The 27,823-nt window shown below is 41.2% G+C and overlaps 1 protein-coding gene across 1 annotated transcript in view; it reads right to left on the reverse strand.

The window, feature by feature from the left end:
• GALNTL6 (polypeptide N-acetylgalactosaminyltransferase-like 6) overlaps positions 1 to 27,823 on the reverse strand; it is a 987,982-nt gene that overhangs the window by 161,711 nt on the left and 798,448 nt on the right. The window contains exons 6-7 of the mRNA XM_006770738.2: positions 24,154 to 24,339; positions 20,084 to 20,267 (exon numbers count right to left, since the gene is read on the reverse strand). Of these exons, the coding sequence (XP_006770801.1) occupies positions 20,084 to 20,267; positions 24,154 to 24,339 (370 nt within the window). The remainder of the gene's footprint in view (positions 1 to 20,083; positions 20,268 to 24,153; positions 24,340 to 27,823) is intronic.

Genomic DNA, 27,823 nt, shown 5'->3' on the forward strand with positions numbered 1-27,823 from the left:
TTTCATTTAAACTATAAAATCCGGAATTTTAACATTAGATTTAAACATACCATTCATTTTTGGACTCGACTACACTTTTGGCTTGAACACTGACAATAACTCCCCATGAAGCTAATACTCCAATCAAACCAGGTCGTTCATCTTTGCCTGAATGGCTCCACTCAGAATACTGCCTATAGCTGGAGTGGCTTCATCTTTCTCCACTTTTTCAAAATCTTCTAGTCCTTTAAGATCCAAATCAATCACCAACCATCACCAGATGGATGGAGTTTCCTAGCACCAGGTTATGTAGTTATCACACTACTAGTAGCCCTGTGCATGAATCCATGTGCCAGTAGCTCACTGCTGCCCTCCAGTAGCTCTCGCCTGCTGCCCTGCTCCTTCCTGTCGCTCTCTGCCCCACCCTCCTGCTGATCCGTGATCCTGTCCTTACGCGGTTGGTGGTTAATAACGACCATTTGCATATTACATCTTTATTAGATAGGATTTTGTGAGTTATCAATGCTTCTCCCACTTGCTCGCTCTACTATGAATTCCTTTACCAAGAGAAGAGCCTCTCAGTGCAGCACAGGAGTGTAGTGATCAGGGAGAACTTGGTAGGGTACAATCAGGACACTACTTTATGACGCTCCCTGTCACTGCTTTCAATCGCTTTCTGCCTTTGGTGACATCTTGAGTGGGTCCCAGATCTTTAGCTACAAATGAATTCGGCCAGAAACAGTTTCTTCTTCAGGTATTAAAAAATCTCATTCAATCAGAAAGAAAAGCTTTTACTTTTTCATCCAATTCTAAGCTTCGTCCACTTGTGATTCTGACACAAGCTGTGAAGGAGGTAGAAAGAGGTGTCTTTTCATTCTGTTTTGCTTTCTCTCTTCACTTTCCTTCTGCTCCCCCCCCCCCCCCGTTGGAGAAGGAGGGATCAGAGAAAATGGGCCCATGTCCATTTTACATTGCTGGTGCTGTTTGTAGCCCTCTCTTGGCTGTTGGATTTCTTTTGTCAGAGTAGATGCCCACCCACTAGCTCTCTCTCCATCAGGATGTGAGTATGCAAATGTGAATGTGTGTGTGTGTTGGGGGGGAGGGGGCAGGAGGAGGGGTGTTACCCACTAGGACAGGGGTTCTCTTCTAACACCAGTGATGCATTTTCTATGGCCAGTTGATCTCTTGTGGCCACCTCCCTTAACTCATGACCTAGAAATACAACCCATCTCTCTATTTCCTCGGCAGGCAGTTCTCCTATCCATGGTCGGCAAACTGCGGCTCACGAGCCACATGCGGCTCTTTGGACCCTTGAGTGTGGCTCTTCCTAAGCCCTAGGAGTACTAATTAAGTTAATAACAATTAAGTTATAACAATTAAGTTAATAACAATGTACCTACCTATATGGTTTAAGTTTAAAAAAACTGGCTCTCAAAAGAAATTTCAATCGTTGTACTGTTGCTATTTGGCTCTGTTGACTAATGAGTTTGCCGACCACTGTCCTAGATAGTGTGTTTCAAAGAGATTGCAAGCCTGGTTCTCTACCCCCTTGGCCCTGGGAATCTCCCTGTTCTCGTCCTAACAAGTGGCGAACGCAGTGAGAGCACAGGCTTCTCCTCCAGGTGCCCGCTCTTAGCTTGCTGTCATGAGCCACTCAGCCACACTCCAGCCTCCGCCCCCTCCACACAAGAGCACTCACCGGGCTCTCTGCTCCAGCCTGGACACTCCTGGGCCAAGGGATGCCCTCTTGGAAACGCCTACTTGCGGATCCAGAGGTGACCCAGAGTGGGCAGAGACTTCTCTGTCACCCAGCAGGCTACGCAGACAGTAAACAGAGAACAAAATGCCTCTCTTCTTGTAACTCCCCTTCTCAATGCCTTCAAGGGGTTCTCGGGGGGCTTTTGCTCTTAAATTGGGGTGGGGGGGGAAGCAGACTTCTCCCCTCTCTCATAGGTGTTTACCATTTATCCAAAGAAAATAATGAGTTTCATTATTTACTGACAGTTAAAAAAAGCCTCCAGTTTAGAGGCTTAAACCATACTTCCTAGATATCAGGAAAACTCCTTCGGAACATTCTGTTACAGCAGAAAGGGATTAGTATTAGGGTCCTCCTTCAGAGGAGAGAATAATGACCTATATTCACATTAGTTATCAGTGACTGGTACCTGGTTAAATCAATCCTTCTGACTAATCTTGACGGAGCTCAAGTGTGAGAAGATGCGGAGCCTGCAAAGGGCAGGGAGGCGGGGGGATGACAGCCAGATGGAAGAGGGCTGCCTACAGTTATTCTCAGGTCACGAGGGCAGATTTCATCTACTCCGGCTCCCTTCGCCCATCCTGTCTAGGATCGTCCTGGGTGATGAGAAAAGATGCCTTCTCGAGTTTGTCTTCAAGGTAAAGCTCTCTGGTATCCACTGAGGGCAATATCTTCAGAGTGACAAATGGTTATACTTTCTCCCTTACATTACAGTTTTCCCACAAACTGTCAACGTAAGGTTTCCAGAATATTGAGAACCAAATATATTGGGGACTTTAATTTTAAAATGTGACCTACCGAGCAACTTGTATGAGCTAGATGTTATATACCCAGTTTAGGGGCTGATCTTGTGGCCAGGAATAACAGACACTAATTATAATGTCAGCTCAGAAGAGCACCCTTGTCCTAGTAGGTCACACACACACACACACACACACACACACACACACACACACACACACACACACCGTGGTTTTGTGGGGCTGCTGATCCAAACTCTCACCCTGGCAGTAATGACTGGGGCAGGAGCAGCTGCGATCCAGGCTGGGATAAGTCAAGTCTTCTGTGAGATGATGAGACAAGCACGACCTGTGGCCAGGGTTCTTTCCTGTCCAGGGGTCTGGGAAGATGAAGTCGCCCAGATGGGAGAAGCCGAGACCAGAGACAGAAGTGAGTCCAGATGGTATGCAAGGCTCAGACCCAGCTGTTCCAGAAGTGAGGCCCTTGTTCTTTCTGCAGCTGGGTTATGTGAGCCCCTACGGTCTCCTTCTTATGCAAACTGTCCTGAACACGTTAAGCACCCAGCCTGTTTTGTCTTCTGGATGGGAAGTATAGTGTCACTGGTGACTGACTGGGCGCTACGTGTGTAAATTGGGTTTTGCTCACTTGAAAGGGAAAGGTCCTCAACTAAGTACCCAGGCTGCTGTGTTGGTTGGAAGGTGACTTTGGCTGTCAATCATTTTCTGTACTTTTTATTTTTTTCTGGCTTTGAGCAACATATTTCACATTCTAATTTTCCTGGTTTCTTTTTAGAACATTTGCTAAATAGCATTTCTCACAAATGAAAAGAGCTTGGAGTTAGAAGTTCTGGGTTTAGGTTCTGCCTCAACATCTTGTTAACAATGTGACTTTGAAATGCCTGTCTCCTCATGTGTAAAATGTGTATTATAATATTTAAGAAGGCTGCTCAGGGAACTGTGAGGAATATCAAATAGGAAATACAAATGAGATTACTTTGTAAACTGCAAATTGCTAGACAAATGTAGGGCATCATTATCAAGATGAGTACCAGTATTTTCAATACTACTTTGAAGTAAAATTACAGCATTTCATTTGGTAGTACTTGAAGAAAACTTCCCGACAACTTGGAGAAAATACCTATACAAACACACACGTCCTCTATAGCCATCCGGATAGGCTAAGAGAAATTCATGTAGGTAATTAAGCATCCCAGTTCTAGAAGGTGAAGGATTCCTTTGCAGCGGTTCTCAACCTATGGGTCGCGACCCCTTTGGGGGTCGAACAACTTTTCACAGGGGTCGCCTAAATACATCCTGCATAACAGATATTTACATTACAATTCATAACAGTAGCAAAATTACAGTTATGAAGTAGCAACAAAAATAATTTTATGGTTGGGGGTCACCACAACATGAGGAACTGTATTAAAGGGTCGCGGCATTAGGAAGGTTGAGAACCACTGCTTTAGATATACATATTTTAGTATGACTTGATTTAAATGAAAAAAAATTTTAACATAAAAAACCTAGTTTAGTGTTACCATATTATTGGAGTTTTCATGGAGGAGGGAAAAGGGGAACCCACACTGATGTAACAGATGAGAAGTGTCATAGGCTGGGTGCTTCAGAGAACAGAACACTGGGTTTCATCAGCTAGGCCCCTAGGATATCGTTGGTTGTTTGGTAGCATGGGGATGCAAAAACAGGAAGTGAAGAAGGAAGAAGTGCCTCTTTAACATCCCAGCTAAGAGCTAGTTTTGTCTTTTCACTTCAAAGAGATCTAATAAGATATGCTCTCTATGGAAACAAGGCCCTAGATTAAGTCCCACTCTAACACACCCACACCATCATCCACCTGTGAGAGCAGAGCTGGTGGAATGGAACTACATCAAGGAGAGGCACTTATCCAATCCTGGGCCTGAGTTATGCTGAGGAAGGCAGGGACTGGCCCACAGGGCTGGCCCCGGTTAGCTGTGCTCAGCAAATGTCACCTCTTCCCAGAGGTAGTTTTGTTTGTACAACCACACATCTTTGCAGCTTAAGGAGGATGGTGGTAATTTACACTTTATCACAGACACAGGCCATTAAATCAGGGTTTGCTGCTGGTAGAGATAAAAAGTCAATCTAGAAAGTCCTTTAGAGTCTCCAAAAGCACCCGGTTGGTCCAATTTAAAATATGTTAGCCTGGTAGTAATACAGGGAACACGTATTGGTGGAACTACATTCCATGCCTGTTTAAAATCCCAGTTCAGCCTCATAGAAGACCTGGGAGTCAGTAATTAACTTCCCACAATTCCCACACAGAGTTCTTTGAAACAGGCAGATTTCAGCGTCATCGATTCGTATGACAGATGCATGGTTATGTGTCTGAGAGTCGCCTCACTGCTGGAGGGTGGTGTCAGAGGGACCTAGATGCGGATCTCAGTTCTGCCACTTAATTGTGTGGCCTTGAGCAAGTTATTTCACATCCGTGAGCTTTCATTAACTCATCAGTTAAATGAAGATAATTATTAGCTAGAGGATTGTTTTGGGGATTAAAGTCAATAAAAGTAAAAGTAGGACAGTAGCTGGCAGTTAGACGAGGCTCAATAAATGACAGAAGCCAGTATAGCAACTACGATTAATTTTTTGACCTGTGATGGGGTTTGGGAGATGGGCCACAGTAACACCTCCTCTGATGGGCGTACCCCCCTCAGAAGTAAACACTTACTTGAAAGACCACCTCCAAAGTCACTTTCGACTATTTTAGTGCTAGGATTTGCACCTAGTGCTTAGGACATTAACAACCATCAAGGTCAATGCCCTTGTGTTATATGGAGTTGCAGCCCAAGGTCCAGAGAAAGAAAGTAATTTTCCAAGATGACAAATGAAACGAGTGGCCACCCTGGGCTCTGGCCCTACTTACAGCCTGTGACGCCCCTCTGGCTGGCCCTTCACACCTCACCCGAACCCGCTACTCCACTCCTGTTTCCTATCTACTGCCCTTTCGTGCTTCTACACAGTTTCCTTTCCCTGGGAGCCATTTGTTCTCCTTTGTTTCCCTGACACTCACCCACCTCCTTTCTCCGTTTGTGCTAATCTTTCAAGGTGCAGCCCAGATCTCACCCATCCAGTTTCTCTGCCCCAGTCCCTTTTGGCAGATTAACTCAGAGCAGTATGGCTCGCCTCCACTGTACGATGCATTGTACAGTGTGCTGTAAGTGTTTGTGTCTCTGTGTTCGTCAGCAGACAAGCAGAGAGAGCAGCGATAAGGCTTCATTTATGTCTTACCATGCTGGGCTCTAGACCACAATGCATAAACTGCAGCCTATGGGACTGGCCAGCAAGTGCTCAGTATTCCTATGGCAAATTGTTGTTAATCCTCACCTAAGGAGCTTTTCCCATTGATTTTTAGAGAGAGTGGAAGGAAGGGGGAAAGGCAGAGAGAGAAACATCAATAAGAGGAACACTGATTGGTTGCCTCTGGGCTGGGATCCAGCCTTGACAGTAATCAAACCCAGGACCCTCCAGTCTGAAGGCTGATGCTCTATCCACTGAGCCAAACTGTCTAGAGCGAATCCAGGCCTTTTGATTCCCACTTTTGTCTTCTATCTTTAGTGCCAGCCATTGATCCCCTCACACCTCCCTAAAGTGTCCTTGAGCAACCGCAGGACCTACTGTTTTTTGGTCTCCACTTTCTTTCAGGAGAACTTTGCTAGCGGGGATAACAAAGATTTTGTCACTACAGCAACTCACCTCTAAATAATGCCACAAGGTGGCTGCTTGATTTTACAATCAAGGTTTATTTTGTCCTTCTTTAACTTGGGACACTTTTGGACATTCGTCCTGGAAGCTGTTTGTCTTGATTTGCAGTGTGCATTACTTTTAAGAGTCAAAACCTCTGCAAAAAGAAAGATATCCACCTTTTGCCAATGCTTTCTTTTACAAGTTACCCTTTCCCCCAGCAGGTGGCGGTATAACACAAACAATAGCCTGAGCAAACTGTAATTTTGACTTTTTTTTGACTAGTATCACAGCAACAAGAGTCTCATTCTAGGTTGGATTTCTACAATAATTCTAAAATAAAAAAAGATATGGCCTTTCTAAAGATTTGATCTACCACTCATCTTTTCACTGCCAATCAATCTCAGATATTTCCTCAGGCAGGAAATTTTAGCCCTGGTTATATAAGCATTCTTCTATGCCTGACCCTTGAAAATATAAACCAAAAGAGGATCTTTAGGGAAAATTCTCTTTAACTATTTTAGTATATGCATTAGTCTTAATGAATTTTTTTTGTTTCTATATTAGATTCACTATACTATGTTAGTTAAGAGAAAATTATTTGGCCTGTGGATATGACTTCAGTTGAGAAAATGGTCTTTCTATGGAATTTATTTGAACGTGGAAGTTCTAGGTAACTTATGTGTAACATAGATAAATATGTATATTTATTGGATCACGTGTCTTTCAAAGAATTATTTCAGCTGCTCAGAATTCTAGTTTATTTTATAAACTTAGCACAGTATGCAGAATTCGATTTTTTTAAATTTAGTTTTTAAGATTTTGTTTAGTTATCCATGACTTCTAGGGAATTTCTTAAATACAATGGAAAGAAAATATTCATCAGACTAAGAAGAATTATATGTTAGAGGAGCCACAAAATAGTTCTCAGAGTGTACCTAGTTAAAATTTTAGATACCAAGAAGCAAAGATTAGAAGCACATCAGTAATTGTGAAATCTATTACTTAAAGGGCATATCTATTATTTACTATTCTCAGAAAAGGCAACGAATAGAAAATTGCTCAATTGTGATTAATAAAAGTCATTATTTATGGTGTTCCAATTCACCTGTGTATAAAAATGCATTTAAATGTCTTTAGTGTATTTTCTCACTCTGAAGGCAAGAAAAATCATCCTATTGTGGATCTAGTGTCTGTAGTTCCACTTTCTATCTAATAAATATTTTAAATTCTATTGCTGCTGTGGGTCAGAAATTAAGCAACAGACAACAGAGCCTGATTAGCAATGAGGGGCCACGGGATGGGTGGAAAGATAGATCTAGCACAGAGTATCCCTGCACATACTATTTGTTCATGTCTTCATGCAAGGAGAACATAGTGCCCGAGTCCGCAGTCCGCGTATGAAGTGGTAAGGACACAGCCAACCAGCCAGGCAGACCTGTTCTCTGCTGACATTCTTATGAACCAACCCCTGTTTTTTTCTCTTTTCTATATGTTTTCTGCGTGTAATACTACATTTATCTTATTTTATTACTAGAGACTCAGTGCATTAAATTCGTGCAAGAGTAGGCCTTCCTTCCCCAGGCTGCCGGCACTGGCTTCCCTCTGGCACCTGGGACCTGGGCTTCCCTCCAGCTGCTGGGAGGCACCTGGAACCTGAGCTTCCCTCACAGCCCTAGCTTCATCCGGAAGGATGTCTGGTCTAATTAGCATATTATGCTTTTATTATTATAGATTTTATTGTTGTGTTTTTTGTTGTTGATCCTCACCTAAGGATATTTTTTCCATTGATTTTTAGAGAGAGTAGAAGAGAGGGAGGAAGGGAGGAAGGGAGAGAGAGAAAAAGAGAGACATTGGAGGATTAGAATGACTCATCAACAAGCCAAAGAACACAGGAGACTACCCGAAGCCCAGAGACTTTGACCAGCATAAGGCAGCTTATTAGAATGAATGGGTGGTATGGTGTGGTTAGTTAGACTTGGGGCATGAGATTAGATCCCAGATCATCCTGCATAGGTATGGAGGGGAGCCAAATGTTCTTGAATGTTTGAGGGGAGGGCAAGTGGTAGGTAGATGAGAGTTAAAATCTAGAGGGCCAGACAGGGATAACCATGATGTAGGGTAAAAGGACCAATCTCTGAGAATAGGGGCTGGACAGATCAAAGCCAGGGGTCACTTAGACCATGCAACTGGGTCTCTAGCGGGATTGGGGTTAGCACTCTTATGAAAAAGGCACCAGAACGCTCCCTGCCCCTTCTGCCAGGTGAGCACACACCAAGAAGACAGCTGGCTCTGAACCAAGAAGCTGGCTCCCACCAGACACCAAATCTGCCAACACCTTCACTTTGGACTTCCCATTCTCCTTTCTGTTGTTTATAAACCTCCAGTGAGAACTAAATTTCGATTGCTTATAAACCTCAGTATATAGTATTTTGCTATAGCAGCCTGAACAGATGGAGACGCTCACCTACTCCCACATGTGATCTGGAATGAAGGCCACCCATCTCAGAAGACATCAGCACAGACTCACAGCAAGGCTTAATCTCTTTCTTGCTCCTATTATTTACATGTATCCACTTTCTTTGAAAAATAACTTAAAGAGATTTACAAGCAAAACTGATACAGTCATGCATCACTGAATGACAGGGATATGTTTTGAGAATTGAATCGTTAGGCGATTTTGTCGTGGAGTGCACTTACACAAACCTAGATGGTGTAGCCTACTACACACCTACACTGTGTGGGATAGCCTATTGCTCTTAGGCTACAGATCTCTACAGCATGTGGCGGTACAAAAAAAAATATATATATATATCAGTAGCATAGTTGCTTATTATCAAGGGTTATGTACTGTACATAATCATATGTGCTACATTTTTATACAACTGGCAATAGTTTGTTTATACTAGCATCACCACAAACATGTGAGTAATACATTGTCCTACATTTATACAGTTACAACATCATTAAGTGGTAAGAACTTTTCAACCCTATTATAATTTTTTTTAAAAGATCTTTTTATTGATTTTAGAGAAAGTAGAAGGGATATATATATATATCTCAACGAGAGAGAAACATCAACATTGATCTGCTACCTCCTGCACATGCCCTGCTGGGGATTAAGCCAGCAATCCGGCATGTGCCCTGACCAGAAAACAAACCAGCCACTTTCAGGTGCAAGATTTGATGTTCAATCACTGAGCCACACTGAAACCATGGTATATGTGGTCCATCATTGACCAAAATATCGTTATGTGCTATATGATTGCATATATATAACTATATATAATCATCATCATCATTAAAATTATAATTATCCTATATAATAAAAGCCTAATATGCTAAGTGTCTGGTCATCTGTTCAACCACTCAAAGCGTAATATGCTAATGATATGCGAAGGCCACCCAACCACTCGCTATGATGTGCACTGACCACCAAAGGGGCAGATCCCCACTGGTGCATGAATTTGTGCACCAGGCTTCTAGTCATAACATAAAATAAAAACATAATAATAATGATAATATAATTATATATCTCTCTTTGTGGCAGAGAAATTCAGAATTAGAGACTTTCAATTGACCACTGCCTAGCTCAGGGATGGGCAAACTTTTTGATTTGAGGGCCACAATGGGTTCTTAAACTGGACCGGAGGGCTGGAACAAAAGCATGGATGGAGTGCTTGTGTGAACTAATATAAATTCAAAGTAACCATCATTACATAAAAGGGTACGGTCTTTTTTTTCAATAGTTTTATTCATTTCAAATGGGCCAGATCCGGCCTGCGGGCCGTAGTTTGCCCACGGCTGGCCTAGCTCTTTGGTCAAATTATAAACCTTTCTGTCCCGATTCTTTGTTCAGATCCAGCCTCATATCAGTACCATCAGACCACTGCCCACTGATTCCTGGATAAAAACTCCAGTTTTTATCATTTCTTCTAATATAAACTTTTAAGACATCATCAGAACGTCACATGTAAAATTTAGTTTTCTTACTGGGACATTCAGATGTGTACATGTTCTCCAGGCTTGTGATGCTTATCTACCTGCAGTTATAAGACCATCATCACCACATCCACTGACCCATCACAGCCCTACCCTCAACAGGGCCTTTTGGCTAGCTCCCTCATGGTCCACAACTCCCATTGGGCTCCAGTTGGTGTCTGGAAAACAGATATCCCTAGATTCTTATAGCATCATGGTGTTCATTAGAAATGGACAGAACTGAAAGATCAATATCATTATCTAGTTAAGAACTAGCCTCTTTGTTAAAGATATTGTTTTCTCCTGAATTGTGGTCTTAAAAATGGCTCTGATTGTCATTCATAATATAGATGATTCCAGGCAGCCTTTTGCTACCGAACAGTGTTTTCTAAAACATTCCTTTATCATCTTTCTTCCTTCTACCTGAAGAATAAAGGCCTTCTGAAGTTTTGTCTCAACCATATTTTTTTTCTTTATTATACAACACTCCTCTTAAAAAATGTCCCCTGTATTCAAACTTGTCTGTGGGTGAGACCCTGCAAATACTGTGATTTGCAAATACTGTGCCATAGGAGTTTTCTCAGCTAGTATCCTTTGCTAAAAACCTGTTACCCCTTCTTCAAATACACATAGCCTTGGTGGACCACTTCCACTCCTGAACTTACTATTTATTTCACCCATTCAAATAATGTTTATTGAGTGCCTGTTATGTGCTGGTACTAGGTGCTAGTGATGCACCGCTGAATACAGTGAATCAAACAGTCCTCCCTGGCCTCATGGAGTTTCCATTCTAGTATCCATGTTAGCAATGATTAGAGGGAAATAAGCAGGAGCTGTTGACTTGAGAAGGGAAGTAAAGGCGATAGCAGAGCTGGAGCAATGGAGCCTCAGATGAGAAAGCAATGCCGAGTACAGCCAGACCTTGGGTCCATATTCCTCTCTGGGAAGGAAGGCGAAAGTTGGGTCAATGGCAGAGGGTTCTGCTTGTTTCTACTGTGCTCCAGTACGATGTTATTATGGGCAGAGCAAATGTTGCTGAACCTTGGGCACTAGGAAGGGGAGCTGTGACGATAGTTCCATGGGAGCATGGAAGCTTCCTCTTTAGGTAAATGATAGCAGAGCTTTGATGAAAGGAGCCAGAAACGAGAAATCTGGACACAGTGTGCTGATATTATAGAGCACTGAACTGAAAAGTCAGTCCAGACAAGGTGGGCATATTGGTAGACTCATGTCACATCTTGAGGGGCGGAGGGGGGACACAGCGGTTACCACACCTGTGATAGAAAGATGGACTCAGAAAACCTGTGCAGGAAGCACAGCAAATGGTTAATGGTTACAACAACAGGTATATGGCCAATAAAAAGTCATCATTTCAAGTTTGTGCATGCCTCAATTCTTTAATACATGGGAAGCCACTGCTGAATCTGAAGTGATGCAGGCTTATCAGTGACTATTGAATGGCACTGGAGGTCCAGAGGTGACCACTGATGCTGCCCAGAGGAGCTTGGGGTGAAGAATTGAGTCTCTACCTAGCTATGGAGAAGCTAACTAACCTGGTAGCAGTGAAGCCCAACCAGGAATGGGTCAGAAGTCCAAGGCTGAAGAGGAGATGTTACCCAAGAAACAAGGAGGCGGGCAGTTAGAACAGAAGTCATGGTAAGGGTGTCCCAGGGTTTTACCTGGGCTACAGTCCCAAATGATGGGCAGATAGGAATAACATTCTATCTTCGGATGGAGCACTAGGTCTTACCTCCTTTTGAAATGGCATAACCTACCAGGTCTCCTGTGACGGAGTGACCCTTAAAGGCAGTAGGAACAGAAACAAGAAGTTCAACAGTCCAAACACATGGTCAGAAATCAGAAAGAGGGCACCTACTGGCTGGGTGGCTCCGATGTTTGGAGTGTCATCCTGTGCACCACAAGGTGGTCAGTTTAATTCCTGTTCAGGGCACAAACTGAAGTTTCAGGTTCGATCCCCATTGGGGGTACATGCGGGAGGCAACTGATCAACGTTTCTCACATCGATGTTCCTCCCTTTCTAAAAGTCAAGAAAAACATACCCTTGGGTGAGGATTAAAAGAAGAGGGCACTGCCGAAACCGGTTTGGCTCAGTGGATAGGGCGTCGGCCTGCGGACTGAAGGGTCCCGGGTTTGATTCCGGTCAAGGACATGTGCCTGGGTTGTGGGCACATCCCCAGTGGGGGGGTGTGCAGGAGGTGGCTGATCGATGGTTCTCTCTCATCGATGTTTCTAACTATCTCTCTCCCTTCCTCTCTGTAAAAAATCAATAAAATATATTTTTAAAAAAAGAAGAGGGCACTTAAAAACCAGGGTCACTTCAAGAGCTCAGAGATCTCAAGGGAACAAGGCAAAGGAAAGAAGAGCAGGGCAGCACCCACAAAATAATGGTAGCGACTGTTAATTTAGGAATTAATTTTGTTGATATTATTCTGGGTGCTAAAAATAGGAGAAAGTAATAGGGTCCATCTTGCTGAGGTGAAGATCATGCCCCCAGGGTGAGGGAGGAAAGAAATAGTCATTTCTGGGGAGCATATTCTGACGAGGGAAAGCATTCTCACACCCCTTGGAGAGAACTGTTGATTAGATGGTAATTCCTCCAGACAACCACAGAGTGTGCCAGCCAGCAATGGGGAGGGAGTTTTCAAAGGGGAGAGATGGATGACTAACAAGTTTGCTTTGGGACATCTCTGCCTATGTTCGGTGTTTCCCTCAAAAAGAAATCTTCAGTGGAGTTTCACTTTGGGCCTTTGGGGGAGGTTGGTTTTTTTCAACGTTTTGATAAGTTTTAAGACCCTCAAGCCATTTCTGTTATTCTCATCCTTGGTAGATTAGAACACCATTTAGAAATTTGACAGTATTTTTCCCTAAATATTTTGTCCTTTTGTGGTTGTCAAATATTGAATTAGATCTTGTTATAAGCAGACTAGAAGCTGGCATTGTTGACATTTCCTTCATCAGGAAGAAACTGAAAGCTGACATTGCAACCTATCAGCTCCAGTTTGCTCTCGCAATAAGGACACAGTATGGAGAATGAGGCAATCTGCTTCCTTTCTTGCTCTCATTACAGACTCACTAATGAAACATCAATTGATAAAACTACTTCACTTAATGGGTGCCTACATTTCTCTTCCAAAGGAGAGGAGGGGAAAAGAAAAGTATTGATTAACTCTAGGATTTAAAGTCTGAATGAATGAAAGAAGGCATTGATTTGAATGTAATGAGATTATTGACTAAACATAACATTTGAAATCTGAATGAGTGAATGAAAATGTTGATTGGAGTCCTGATTTTGCCTCTTATAACATAATTTCTTTGCTTCTCACTTTCTTTATTTGCAAAATTAAAAAATAACAACAGCAACCCAATAATAGTCCTAGCCAGTTTGGCTCAGTGGAAAGAGCGTTGGCCTGTGGACTGAGGGTCCCAGGTTTGATTCCAGTCAAGGGCACATGCCTGGGTGGTGGGCTCAATCCCCAGTATGGGGCATGCGGGAGGCAGCCAATCAATGATTCTCTCTCATCGCTGATGTTTCTTTCTTCTCTCCTTCTCCCTTCCTCTCTGAAATCAATAAAAATGTATAAAATAAGTAAGTAAATAAATAAATAAAAAACAATAGTTATTTTACTTACACCAAAAGATCATTCAAGAGGTCAGATAGATAATGCGCAAGTGCTGTACGTACTGCAAAGCACTAGACAAATGGCATTAATGAAGTAGATTATTTGGTTAGATTAACTGAGGGACTTCTGGAATAATGGAAAGTTTAGGCGAGATCTGTGGTTGGGATTTTGGAGAGCTAAAGTCCGATTTCACTCTCCTGGAACTCATCCCTAGCCTAAATCAATGAATATACTCTCTAATATAATCACCTCAAAAATTTGCAACTATATTTTCAAAATCTTAATTGTAGAAAATAATCTGGTTGGAGACTGAGGCAGCTCATACTATGGTAGCTTGTATGCAACAATTGACTTTTTGAGGAGAAGGGGAAAGTTTGGAAACAATTGCTTGAAGATTACAGCAAACTGTGAGAATAATGATGTAGCTTGAGAAGTAGAGTATAAGTGAAGTTCTCCCATCCTACCAAACTGATACTCCAGGCTTTGGAGGTGGCTCAATAGGAGCTGGAAAAAAATAAGGGGGTGGGAGGAGGTGAGCAATGCTCAATTCAACTCAGAGGTGAAAGTAGAGAAGATCTTTAACGTTATCACTTTTCTTTACATCTGACATTAAATTCATAATTAGATCAGTCTCTATTTGCACGGGGAGTCAGTTTCATTGCTTACTAATTTTGATTAAACTCATAATGACCAATATTAAGTCAAAACCCACACGCAAGAAGTTTTGAGTAAGCGATTATCTTTACTTTGAAATTCTGAGTAAGCTAAGGGACAGTTCAATCCCCACTGCAATATACCCAAGTGGGATGTTAATATCTTGAATGTCAATGAATGCAATCAAGAAGATGACCAAAGCTAGTCATTCCTTCTAGGCAGCAAGTAACTTGATCCTCAATCTGCTGTTCTCTTCTTTGCATTAATAAGGTGAAGCTTCTGTTGCCCACCAAGGAGAAAGAGCCCCACTTCCTCAAGGCTGGTTAGCCCAAGTTTGGGTCAATGGTCTTCTGAGCAAGGGACCAGCTAGATCTCAGCCCACTCATACCCTTCCACCAGGCACCTTGTGCAAGAACATTCTATCTGTATAAGGCGATGCTGGAATGACTTTGATTTACCCAGTGTCCTGTACAGGGAACATATCTTGAGACAAGTCTTGTAGCAAGAATTGGTGAAGGCCACTGATGCTTCTAGCTTTGCGATACTCATTTCCCAATATGTGTTGCTGCTTTGAGAAAAAAACTATTGTATTCTCTATTTTTTTTTTTCTGATACTCATTTCCCATTATGTGTTGCTGCTTTGAGAAAAAACTATTGTATTCTCTATTTTTTTTTTCTATTTGAACATGGTTATTCCTTAAGCTTAGAGGATGTAGCTTCTCTGAGTAAAAAGAGAGGTGGCAATTCCCATGGAACAGTGGGAATCCTTAGGCCTGGGTTTTTCTTCAGATTTCCTATATAAACTTTGAAAATTGCCTAACCTTTTTGAGCCTAAATTACCTCATTTGTAAAAATGCAGACAGTATTATTTATTTCACAGACTTGAGACAAAGATTAAATGAGTCAGCAATATAAGCACATTTCCTAGCCCCATGCCTGACTCATAGTAGTAGAAATATAACAACTCTTAATCACCCCCGCCCCGCCTCATGGTGTAGAAGAAAGAATGCAGCACCAGAAGGTGAGAGAGTAATCCCAGATTCTAGTATGAATTGTTAAATATATTAATTAGGACACTGGATAAGTTACTTAGGCTCTGTAGTATAAATTTGAAGTGTCTCTATAGTTTATAGCTTGATAAACTTATGATTATTTGCACATTTTTTTTCTGATTCAATTCCATTCTAACCTTAAATTTAGCATATTGTATTTGTTATACAAGAGACACTGACTTTCTCATGGTGTTGGCCATATTGCTGCATAGAAAAGAGAGTCAGAAAGTTCCCAGGAATCTCTCTGCTCTCTGTCGCTTGAAAGAACAAAGGGAGATACTGTCAGGAAATCTTTTGAAGGCATCCCACTTCCATGAAACAGTGACACACTCCTCTGTAACAGAGGTTGAATGTTATCCATACTAGTGTGAGCTATGCTTCATACTCCTGGATTGCAGAATCAGGCCACAGGGATTCTATATTTGGTCCTTAGACCTCAGGGGACCTTGGGTTTTTGAAGTGTGAACCTTCAGGTGCCTCACAACAGGTCATGGACATTGTTACCCATGTCCTAGGATATTTCTGGACTAGGCAGCTGGCCACAATGAGAAGTTACTGAATTCAAACGGATGTGTCCGTAGACACTGGGATTTCTGGACATTTGTGGCCTGTGAAGTTCACCTCCCAAGCATAGATATCCTTACTTTTAAAATTTTGGAAATTGGTGTTACACAGAAGTAGAAAATAGAGAATGCCAGTCCTCACTAATGATTGTGTGTATTAATTCTATCCACGATGATCAAAACTCTAAGTCTGAGAAGTCTTTGAGGAATTGTGGAGATTTGTCCGAGGAAGCTTGACAGAGTAAAAGTAATTTTTCTACATTTCAAAGACAGAACAGGGGTGGGTTCTAAAAAATACAGTGAAACTGCAAAGTTAAGTGGACAGCTGAACTGATTGTGAGTACTTAGCAAAGGAAGCATGATCTCTAGTGCAATTCCCTAGAAATTAGCTGTATTTTTATGGTTGACAGACTCATGTATTAGGGCCTGAGTATCGGATATATTGGGTGGACTATTTCACACTGTCTTTGTGAACAAGTTGGGGAAACATGGATGAGACTACAGTAGTCAAGTGAATTTACATGTATTGAACAGTTACATCAATGAGCATGCTCTTTCATAGGGTTCTGGGACTAGAGCTGGAAAAAGTTCCTCTTTTTCCCCTTTTGGGAGGAATAGGCTGTTTTTAAATTTTAACAGCCCTATCATCAAACAGGAATTAGACAGTCTGCAATCAAGGAGGCAACAATTTTCTGTCATTTAGTCTAATAGAATGGATTGTCTTTTGAGGCAGCAAAAATATTATGTCCCTGAAGAGTTCAAGCAAATGTTGGTCATCTGTCTTAGACATTGTTTAGTGGTTGCTTGGGCTAAAGGGAAGTTGGAAAAAGTCATTTCTTCTGGTCCTTTCTAAACTTTTGATGCTGAGATAATGTTGAAGTTAGTGGTTAGAATGCAAATGAACATCTTTCCCTTTGTCACCATAACTAAAGGAGCATAATGTTTTTTGCCACATGGAAAGGGCTTACATTCCTAAGTGCCCTGCACGAGAGATAAACCAGGAATAAGGAGACCTTCTAAAAACCACAAATAACCATAACAAGCATTTCCTAAAAGCATTACATCATGAGATATGCCACCAAAAAAAGGAGAATATATTTTTTAAAGACAAAGAACATTTATCAAATGTATCCAATCCAATCAGAATTGTGTCTGCCATATAATAGCTTGAACTATGAATATTGCATTTTCTCTCATATTCTAGGAACAGTTTGCCTGAAAACTAGAGCTCTTTGCAAATATAAGTAATTTTTCCATCGTGTCCAAGGTTATCTGTGACCTTTCCTTTTTCTTCCTCGTTAGAATAATGAAGGCCTTGATTCCTAGTTAGGAAGTTAGTAGATTTTAAACTCTGTTAATGAACTATATTGCGAAGTACAGTTTATATTACGACCCAGGAGCATATGTACATTATAAATGAAATCAAATATTTGAGAAGTAATACTTATACATACATATTATATAATATTCTGAAACTTTCAATAATTAAATACTGTTCATGCCCCACTATTTTCACAAGTATTGCAGGTTGAAAAACACTACTGTGGTCAATAGAGATAGTCACTGAAAAACTCAAATAATGGCAGAATAAATGAGACAATTCAAGTCTTGTCACTTAGGACATTTGACCAACTTGCTACAGGAAGGTAATGCTTGCACATATATTGTTGAAAAGTCCGGGGGTTTGCAACCCTTTTATATATTACTCTTGAGTTCCTTTCTACCTATCTTTTCCGCCTCCTCTCCCCCTCCTCCCACCTATACCCATGAAGCAGCCTCTTGAAACATTAAATACTGTGAGAGTGATACACAGATAGACTGCATTCCTTCTGTGGATCTTAAAGCTTTATATCCGGGAAGCAAGTTTTAGCCTAAAGCACGTCTGTTGATGAGCACACTCAGGTGACTGCTGATAATGGAATTGCTGATACGCTGCTCCTGGCCTTTTGGGTAACCATTCTTTTATAATCGGGAAGGCAAATGCAGTTTTTAACATCAAAGTGGACACCTCCTGGAAGCTAAATTTATTATAAAAGGCTAAAGTGTCCACATTCATAGGCATCAAGTGGATTTAAAGCAGAAAGGCAGTAGGATTCAAAGAGGAATGCAATTTGGACAGGACGATGAGGACCTAAGTAGGTGACAGGAACAAGAGGTAATTTAATCCTGAAAGGGACCAAGCCTGCCAGCCTCTGGGGTTAAACAAGGTGCTGATATTGTGATGGCTACTTGACAAACATTTCAAGTGTCAGTGCGGGGGCTGAGAATACTTTTACAATTTCAGATCCCCTTGATAGTATTTGGAACCCATTTATTTCTGCAGAGAGCAGGAGCTCCACTCTGCTACTACAGTCGGAGTAAAGTCTTTCTAAGTGGAAATAAAGTCCCCTTAGAAGGACATTCTAACCCAGTCCTATTACAGTATTTGAAAAGCTATCATGGATGAATTCCAGCCTTTGAAACATGACAGCCTCGGAAAGTAACAACTGGACTGTGGCTATGCTGTCAGCTGCCATCTAATAACAACTCCGCTGTATTTAAGAATTTTTTTGTATCTTCTCCCAACCCACAACCTGGCTTTAAATCCCCCCATCAGCCCGTCTGCCAGGAAGTCTGAAGGGAATCTCTCTGCCAGGCCCATTTAAAATGCTTAATAGAAACCCCTCCACTTAGGTCGCTGAAGAATGTCTCTAGCAGTTTTGCATATCCTTGAAATCTTGGCCAAAGCATTTGGAAGAGTGATAAAGGGTCTACCTATTTCTTCTAAAAACCTCTCTAGCATTTTGAGAGTCTGAAGAGGCCTAAGTTCAGAAATTTTGAATATTTAATACTTAATGAGTATTCTTCATGCTATTATTTTTTTTAAATGGTTTCTATCTCTTTTTATCCAGCAAATGTCTTCTGAAATCCCTTCTGCTTTCCCAACAGTTTGTCTTTCTAAAGACTGGAATTGGAGAAAACGTTTTCCTGATGTTTATTGTAATTTAAAGTGTTAGTTTTAGTGATGCCGGGAGCATCTCTACCGCAAACTTTCATAGCCCAGATTATTAATGAAAAGACAATAGTGATTTTATTGCATCTGAAGCAGATGCTGACAGAGTGCACAAAGCCTTGATCACTTTTTTCTTACGCTAAAGAAAAATATGTAATAGTTTTTAAATTACAAAGATTTTAATGAGAGCAAAAGGGTGTAGTAATAAGGAATAGATAATCATATGCCTTGGGCAATCCCTGGACTAACTTTGGAAAAAGTTCATCATTTAGCATTTATGGTTCTAACAGTTTGTCCAACTAAGCTCTGTTTTATCATGTCAAGAAAAAAGAATTTTCTTCTTTTTTCTTGACATGATAATTCTCATATCCACATTAAAAACACACAAGGACTTAGCTTTATAGAAATCAACAGATTATTATAAATTCGTATCTATATAGAATCTAAATTAGTGGCAGGGTTATCAAAGATTATTTATCTGGATACATCATTTTGGTTGATTATCCTGAGATAAGTTATGAGGACACCCATTCAGGAGCACTGCTTCCTCATAAAGGGGCAGTTCCCAACAGGGTGTAACACAGGCTTGAATACTAGTTCGTATTTCATATCATTTATTCCCAAAAGAAGAGCAAAATAGTTATTTTAAATAATAAAGTGAAAAGAATAGAGAAACCTGAACATAAGAAAACATCTACGGGAGTATGTAAAAGGAGAATATGCGTTCCCTCTTCTGTGAACCCTGCATTTCCTTGATTTTCACATCTGCACACCTCCTCGCACACTTAGCCAAGGTTGGGAAGGAGTGATCCGTGCACTTAGCGCAGCATGTTGATTTTTCTACAGCATGTAGGTCTGACCTTTCTCCAGTGTTTTTCATATTGTTTCCATCTGTGTTATCCCATTTTTTTAGAGGTCATTTTTCTCACGGGTCCTCCATTGACACCCTGGAATGAATTACCTGCCCTCTCTCCCTGGGCCCCTCCCTCAGCTGCTACTCACTCAAAAGGGTCGCTGGGATCTGCCCTCTGGAGCTCTGGAGGGATGGGGATTCTTTTGTAGTACATTTCCCAGTCGAAGGCGCCTCGCATGGCATCCCCAGCTTGTGCCTCATACCCAAAGTGATTGTGGTCAATGACATCGATCATGGGGCACACGATGGTTTTGTGGTTTAGTGCAATTTGGTCTGAAAAATGAAAGCACAAAATAGGAAATGACATGCCTGCCTAGGTCATCTATCATGTTTTCAGCAAAGAGCAGCCTACAGATCCCTCCTAATGCATAATGCTGGCAGCCCGGTTCCCTGTTGTCCTTAGAGCACTTTGCGGAATCTCTGCTTGAATGCTGGACCTAACATGATGGGACAGTGATTAGGCACAATTAGTTGGCTGTATTTTCTTTTCAGAAAGTTATGTCCCAGAGAGACTTGCAGAAGTCCATTTAGCTTTACCTCTGTCGCATTTTTGCTCGGACCTGTCCCCAATCTGTCATTCCATAGAGCATCTAACGTGTGTGGAATATAAACAGCACTGGTGTTCCTTCAAGCATACAGCTAGAGCCTGCCGAGAAAATATTGGCCTGCTTTCCGGAGGTTCCAAAATGTAAATATTTAACATCATGGCTTTTTTAGTATCTAATCTCACGCAGTGGTTCTCAACCTTCCTAATGCCGCGACCCTTTAATACAGTTCCTCATGTTGTGGTGACCCCCAATTTCATTGTTACAAGTTGAACATAATTAAAGCATAGTGATTAATCACAAAAACATTATGTAATTATATATGTGTTTTCTGATGGTCTTAGGCGACCCCTGTGAAAGGGTCGTTCGACCCCCAAAGGGTCGCGACCCACAGGTTGAGAACCGCTGTTTTAAGGGCTGTTGCCCCTAAACGTTGATAGCAGAATTCTTTGCTCTCAGGCTTACAGAGATTTTGCCAAGTCCTATCTTGCTACTGTTCTTTGATATAGACTCTGTTTATTAAAGCTATCCATTTTTATTTTCTCTCATCATACCTCAAAATATATTAGATGGCCTGATGCTACTGCTATGCTTCCTGCTACATTCTATTATATTCTTGAGCAACTACTTAGGGATTTGAGCTCATGCTATTTCTAATCCTCCTGGTAACCCTGTAAGGTGGCTATTACTATCATTCCCAATTTACATATGAGGAAACTGAGCTCAGAGAAGTTAAATAACTTGTCAGAGGTCACTGGTCTCTTGAGAACAAGAACTGGGATGCAACTTCTGCCTAGTGGTCCAACACTAAAACCTGTGGTCTTTCCTGTTGGCCACCGTGTTCTCATGTAGCAGAAAGGTGCTATCGTTTCCATTTCCAGCGCCTTTCTTTTCCATGGAGATATTATTATTGTGAGATATTAATAGTCGATGCAGATAGCTGGCATTTACATGCTTTTCTCACCTAGAATAGCTACATGTGAAGTATTTCTTTCCAAAGAATGTGCATTTAGTCAAGATTTATTATACCAAGCTAATACTATCCGATAGGCAGAACTTTAAAGTATGACCATCTGTTCAATGATTATTCAGAATACCCAATGTGGCATGTGGAATAAAATATGCTTTAAAAAATCATATTGTTTAGATATAATGAGGGTTGGTTATTTCAGTAACATTATTGTGATGACACCTATAAGCCAGGGTGTGGAAACCACAGAATCCATTGAAAGATCTCCCATCCAGAGCTACATGCTTTTTCATTCACTCATTTGTTTGTTTATTCACTCAAGTTCAACAATTACTGGCTGAATAGAAATTTTGTCCCAGTCACTCTTTTAGGATGTTGGAATATAGCAGTGAATAACAATCTCAAAAACCCATGTCTTCAGGAATGGAATAAAGAAATCAATACACATAATAAATAAATAACTTATATTGTATGTTAGAAGGTGATCAATGTGATGGAAAGAAAAAAAACAGGGTAAGGGGAATGTGGAATGTTGGTCTTAGTGAGCCTGGAGTTCTTATTTTTATTTTTAGCTAATTAGAAGACAGAGAGACCCCCCCAGCACTAATATCAAGTTAATCTCCACTAAGGGCTCTATAAGCATCCCTTTTCACCTGGGCAAGCCTCATAATGGATTCTAATCTTTATCTAAATGGTGTTTCCCCATAGATGTCGTTGACAGAGGAGACTGTCACTACTGTGTCCAACATATTTCTCCTATCACCCCTGCAGGTATTTCGTATGAAGGTTTCAGTGGCTTTCTTCAATCAAATTCAGAATCTGGCTGATTTACAAGTTCCTTGACCAACAAGGAGTCCCAAGGTGACCCAAAGAGAATGACTCTGTTAAATTAACTGTCAACTCTCCCTTCAAATTTCCTTTCAGCTCTCATCCAGCCATACTCGCTTAGAGTGAAAGCAGCATGACTAATTTTTCATCTAAGACTTATGCCTACATTTCAATTTCCAGGGATCAAACAAAACAGACTCTTAATGGGAAATTGAAATTCAGGTATAATCCCAAGGTGACAAATGAGCCAAGAATCTGTGTGACTCCGCCTGTTTTTTCATTTTGGATGATGTGTCAAGACACTGATAAAGGAAAATAAAAAAAGATAGTGATCCTGAGCTTGAATCATTTCTTATCCATCAGGCCCACAGGAAATGAAATGCTTTAATGAGAAAAAGTGGGTTTCTCTTTTTTCTCTCTCTTTTTTCCATCTATTTTCTTTCTTGTTAGGTTCATACGAACGTTCAGAGGCTTGATAATTGGCATTTAGGAAGGGCTGTGGTTCATAAATAAATTAGGCCTTTTGCTGACTTCCCTGGGTATTCCACACCATATAGATCAAATTCCGTTTGAGGGAATCTCACTGTTGCTGATGAAACTCTAAATTGCTATGTCCTTGGACAAAGTATTTTTAATTAAAAGCTCAGAGGAGTCTGTAGCTGCAGGAGCACTGAAACATTCCTGTTGATTAGGATGGCTGGGCAGTCACCTGTGCAGGAGTGTGTGGATTGGGCAATGTGGTTGGGTGTTTGTTAGTTGATGGACCTTTTCTGCTCTTAATCCTATATAGATCGATCGATCCTCTCCGCCCCCGCCTTGTCTTTTACTAATGGCTCTTTGCTGGTTCTAGCTGAAATCCTACACAGTAGCCAATAGCAAATCATTCCCTCTAAGGCAGCTATTGTGAAGGCAGTTGTTACTGGCTTTAGCTCCAAAGCCAGAGATTATTCACAGTAAAAATTGAATTAGTGAAATCTTGAACAATAGGAAGGAGTACAATATGCACCCAGCAGGAACTTTTGGAAACACACTTTTTTTTTCAAGCTTACAATTTGTCCCTTACCCACGACTAGATTTTATATCTGACTTCATTGTGACATTAAAAAAAATAGTCAAGCTCACACTGAGCCACACATTGGTTTTCTACCTTGAACTTGAATGGCTTCCAGTTTCTAACCTTTTGAGTGCAATGTCACAGAGAGCCTTTTCCCTCCTTGTAATCATATTAGGAGCAGTTAGACGTGTCATTTGGATCCCAACCCTGAGTGTTTGAGGGGGTTCTGCTTAAACATGGATTCTCTATTTAGGGATCTAGGTTAGTGCCAAAGTGAAAAGAACTGGCATTATAAACCCTAGACAATGCCAGGGAGCTTATAATTCAACTGTATTCAGGGACTGAATAATTTTCTTTCCTCATCTCTTAATAATCCTGTACTAATTGTTAAACTGTGCATGTGTAGGCGAGGTATATGTGTGAATTTTAATCGTACTGTTGTCATAGATAGTATTTTTGAATACTTTTTTCTTTTAGCATTTACCCAGTGAACACAACTACAATCAAAGAGCATGTCTAAGATAAGTGAAAACCTTTCAAACCATACGATAGATTACAGATGACATTCTCCAAAATGGCAATTTTAATGCAGTTTTCTAGTTACCCATTTGTCCTCAGCAGGGGTTAAGGTAGAATTCAAGGCTCCCACTGTAAAAATTGCGGGAGGGGGGTCTTTAGCCTTTGTAGGTTGCAAACTAGGTGGAAGCAAACCCCGCACTCCTTCTGAAAGATGCCAGGAGGCCCCATCAGCTGTGTACTCACTCAGGAGCGGGGGCAGCCAGTTCACGTTGACCTCGCAGTGGGAGTCCAGGAAGGTCAGGACTTCTCCTCTGGCCATGGATGCCCCCAGGAGGCGGGTCCGGATGAGCCCTTCCCTTTTCTTGGTGCGAACGATCCTCACTTTGGAAAACCGGGCCATGTACTCCTCTAACTTCTCCTTCAAGTGTTCTAGGGAGGAAGTGGAGAATGCACAGAGAGGACACAGAATGTCAGTTGCAGCCGCATTACAGGTGTCTGTGCATGGAGGGCATGTGAATGAGGAATCAAAGCTTGCGTCCATTTTTCTCCTCTCCTCATCCGGAGGGGGAGCGCTAAGATGTTATGCTGAGAAGGTGTCATACTTTACACTTTCCAAAGTGCTTCATAAACTGCACACCCTGCCATCGGTTTGGACACGGTAGCAGACAGGGACACACCACAGCTCTCCTGTGCAGTTTCTGCTGGCCAGAGGCCCACCAGCCACTCCCGGCCTGCACCTGCCCAGAAGGGCATGGCACCCCCAACCCTGCCTGCTTAGTAAAGTCAAATGAACATTGCAGCTTATGGGCTCGTGGCCTAGTATTCTCTGTGTTGAAAATAATGCATGTAATACAACAAAAAGGAAATATATCTCTTGAATTAACAAGACCCTAACAGCTTTGTCCCCTCTGCCCTCAAGGTAATAGCAAATTGGTAAGTAAGACCGGCATCTGGCTGCTGATTTGAAGTGAAAAAGTGCTGACTTTCTGTGAATATTAGATATAGAGAGGCAAGAGCAGATGCTATCAACAACAATGATTTTTTAACTTAGCTATTTAAGATTAGAAAACAAAAATTTGGAAAGGTTGTGTTTTTTTGTGTTTTTCTTTTTGCCTGATTAAAAACAAAATCGTCTCTGATAACTTATTTATAGAATCAAACATTTCCCACTGGCTGTGATAAAATGCATCAATCTCTCAGTTCTTTTTGTGCCAAGTAAGTGCATTTGGTGGCTTTTTGTGGGATATGAACTCATATAGTTGACAGCCTCTGCATTCACCTTCCCCTTTCTAAGACATTAGGAGGGCTTCATTGGAGTTCCTGAAAAGTATAGTCTAATGTTCCCTGAAACAGAACCTTAGTGCAGTATCTTCTTTAGTTTTCACTTGCAAACTTTCTCTGCATGTCCGCAATCAAAAGCATATTATTACTAAGTCTCCCTATGATTTGTAGCAACAGGAATTCATGTAGGGATGTATGATCCCTTCCCTACTACCCAGTTTAACAGATGTCAGAAGTACTCTGCATTGGAGTTTCTCTGTACCTAAGGGTTTATTTTTATTTTTATTGCTTCCTTTTAGTATTAATGTAGTAGAGTTTTTTTAAAAAACCCATTCCATTTTTTTTGACTGCCCTATAAACTGTTTTACAAATGGGTCAAGTGAAAAAAAAAATTTAGCTTTTTCATTTTTACTATAAAAGAATACTAGTGGAACCTTTTACAAGAGTGTTTTAGCTCAAAATATGTTCTCTCTATTTCCTCTTTCCTGTAATGAACAAAGATATGGAGGTCAGATTATAAAAAGCAAAGGTGACAGGATTTGGAGTCAGAACAGACCTGGGGGGTTGGGAGCGGGGGGGCAGGTCTGTGACAGTGAAATGTATGAGTAGTCATGCAGACTCTCTGAGCCTGAATTTCCTCACCTACAAAATATAGAGAATAGTGGTGTTTTTCATTCCCTCTTACAGTGTGGTGGAGAATCAAGCTTTGGTTAAATACCTGACAGTACTCATTCAACAAACATTTATTAAGTCACTAAGTGGAGACCTCAGTAAGTCACTTGTACTTAAGAAGAAAAGTAGCATTTCTAGCATCAGAAGTACCTTTGAGAATACTGAGCCTGAGAAATGAAAAATAATGATGTTTCTATTTTTTTTTGGTGAAATTTTGGTAACCACCAGCTTCTATTTATTTTTTTTTAAAAAGGTTTTGACCATCAATAAACAAACACATATGGCTTTATAGTAATATTGCCATATTTCAACCAACAGGTTGGCTCCACCTTCTCTCTCTCTCTGCTTTGAAATGTGTGCTGAGCAGAGGGCCTACTGCCCCTTTGGTTCCTTCTCCCTGCTTTCCCTCTGTGTATGCTGCAAAGAGAGATTCCAAAGGGCTATGCAACCCAGCGCCACCTGTGACTAACACTGCAGCTTGGCTATCTTGTTAGGGAAATAAAACAGACACTCACCATCCAGGTGGTCAATCAAAGCCAGTGACTGAGTGGTAAGTGGTCAAGAGCTCTATGTGTGCCAGTCTTATACGCACTGAGTTCTGCCAGGACTTCCCACGGTCATAAGTGTTTAAGAAACCTTTATAATCTCATTACTGTAATTTATTCAGGCACAGAAATCCTTCTGTATCACCAATGTACAGGATTAGTGGTACAAGTGTCATTCTATAGCTTTATTTGTCTGTCAGTTGTTTAGATCACAGAATGCATTGTCTCCTGGAAACAGTGTCCCAACAGTCATTGGGGATTGGAAATAGATCATGAACATTTGTTGAGTGCATTAAAGTAGTTCTTTCTGTAAGCCTCATGTTCTTTTATTTAAATTTATTGATTGGGGGAGAGGGGGAGAGAGAGAGAGGCAGAGAGAGAGACAGAGAGAGAGACAGAGAGAGAGAATGTGCAAGTGAATACATCTATGCAATGGAATACTAGGCAGCTGTAAAAAAAAATAACTCTTACCATTTATAATAGCATAGATCAGTGATTCTCAACCTTCATAATGTCGCGACCCTTTAATACAGTTCCTCATGTTGTGGTGACCCCCAATTTCATTGTTACAAATTGAACATTATTAAAGCATAGTGATTAATCACAAAAACAATATGTAATTATATACGTGTTTTCCGATGGTCTTAGACGACCCCTTGAAAGGGTTATTCGACCCCCAAAGGGGTCGTGACCCACAGGTTGAGAACCACTGCTCTAGATGATAGTCGCTTCCCAGGTGTCCTACAGTGAGAATCAAAGGGCTTAGGTCACCTGGGAGTGGTTGTCCCAACTTTGGATTTAGACTTTCACACTTTTTAGTTTCTTGGGAAAGTCTCTGGAACTCAGTGGGGACTATCTCCACATGTTCCTTTCCCTCTATGTAAACTTTTTGATTGTGTGTATTTTCCTTTTACCAAAGCCTATTTTAATGTACTAATAGAATTGTATGGTGTGAATTTGCTAAACACAAGGGGTTTGACCCCAAATTGAGCACACTAAATGTTCAGATAATTTCCTCTAGTTTGTAATTCCTGGTAATTATAATTTGGTTGCTTTGACTCAAAATAATGACCTAACTGACTGCCCTTTTGAGGGGTCCATTCTCTCTTAGTAGTTCAGTTGCAACATCTAATTATCCAAAATGTACAGTGAAGACAGGTATCATCAGTCTAATTAGCAAATTAGACTCTCATGCAAGGGAGTTACTGGGGATGGTGGAGATGGCTTTTATTAAATACCAGAGGCCTGGTGCACAAATATTTGTGCACTCGGGGGGGAGGGGGTGTCCCTCAGCGGGCCTGTGCCCTCTCGCAGTCTGGGACCCCTTGGGAGATAACGACCTGCTGGCTTAGGCCTGCTCCTGGGTGGCAGAGGGCAGGCCCAATCCCTAGGTGCAGCCCCTGGTCTGGCTCACA

The sequence above is a fragment of the Myotis davidii genome, unplaced genomic scaffold (genome assembly GCF_000327345.1).
Source record: "Myotis davidii unplaced genomic scaffold, ASM32734v1 scaffold404, whole genome shotgun sequence".
In the NCBI taxonomy this organism is placed as follows: domain Eukaryota; kingdom Metazoa; phylum Chordata; class Mammalia; order Chiroptera; family Vespertilionidae; genus Myotis; species Myotis davidii.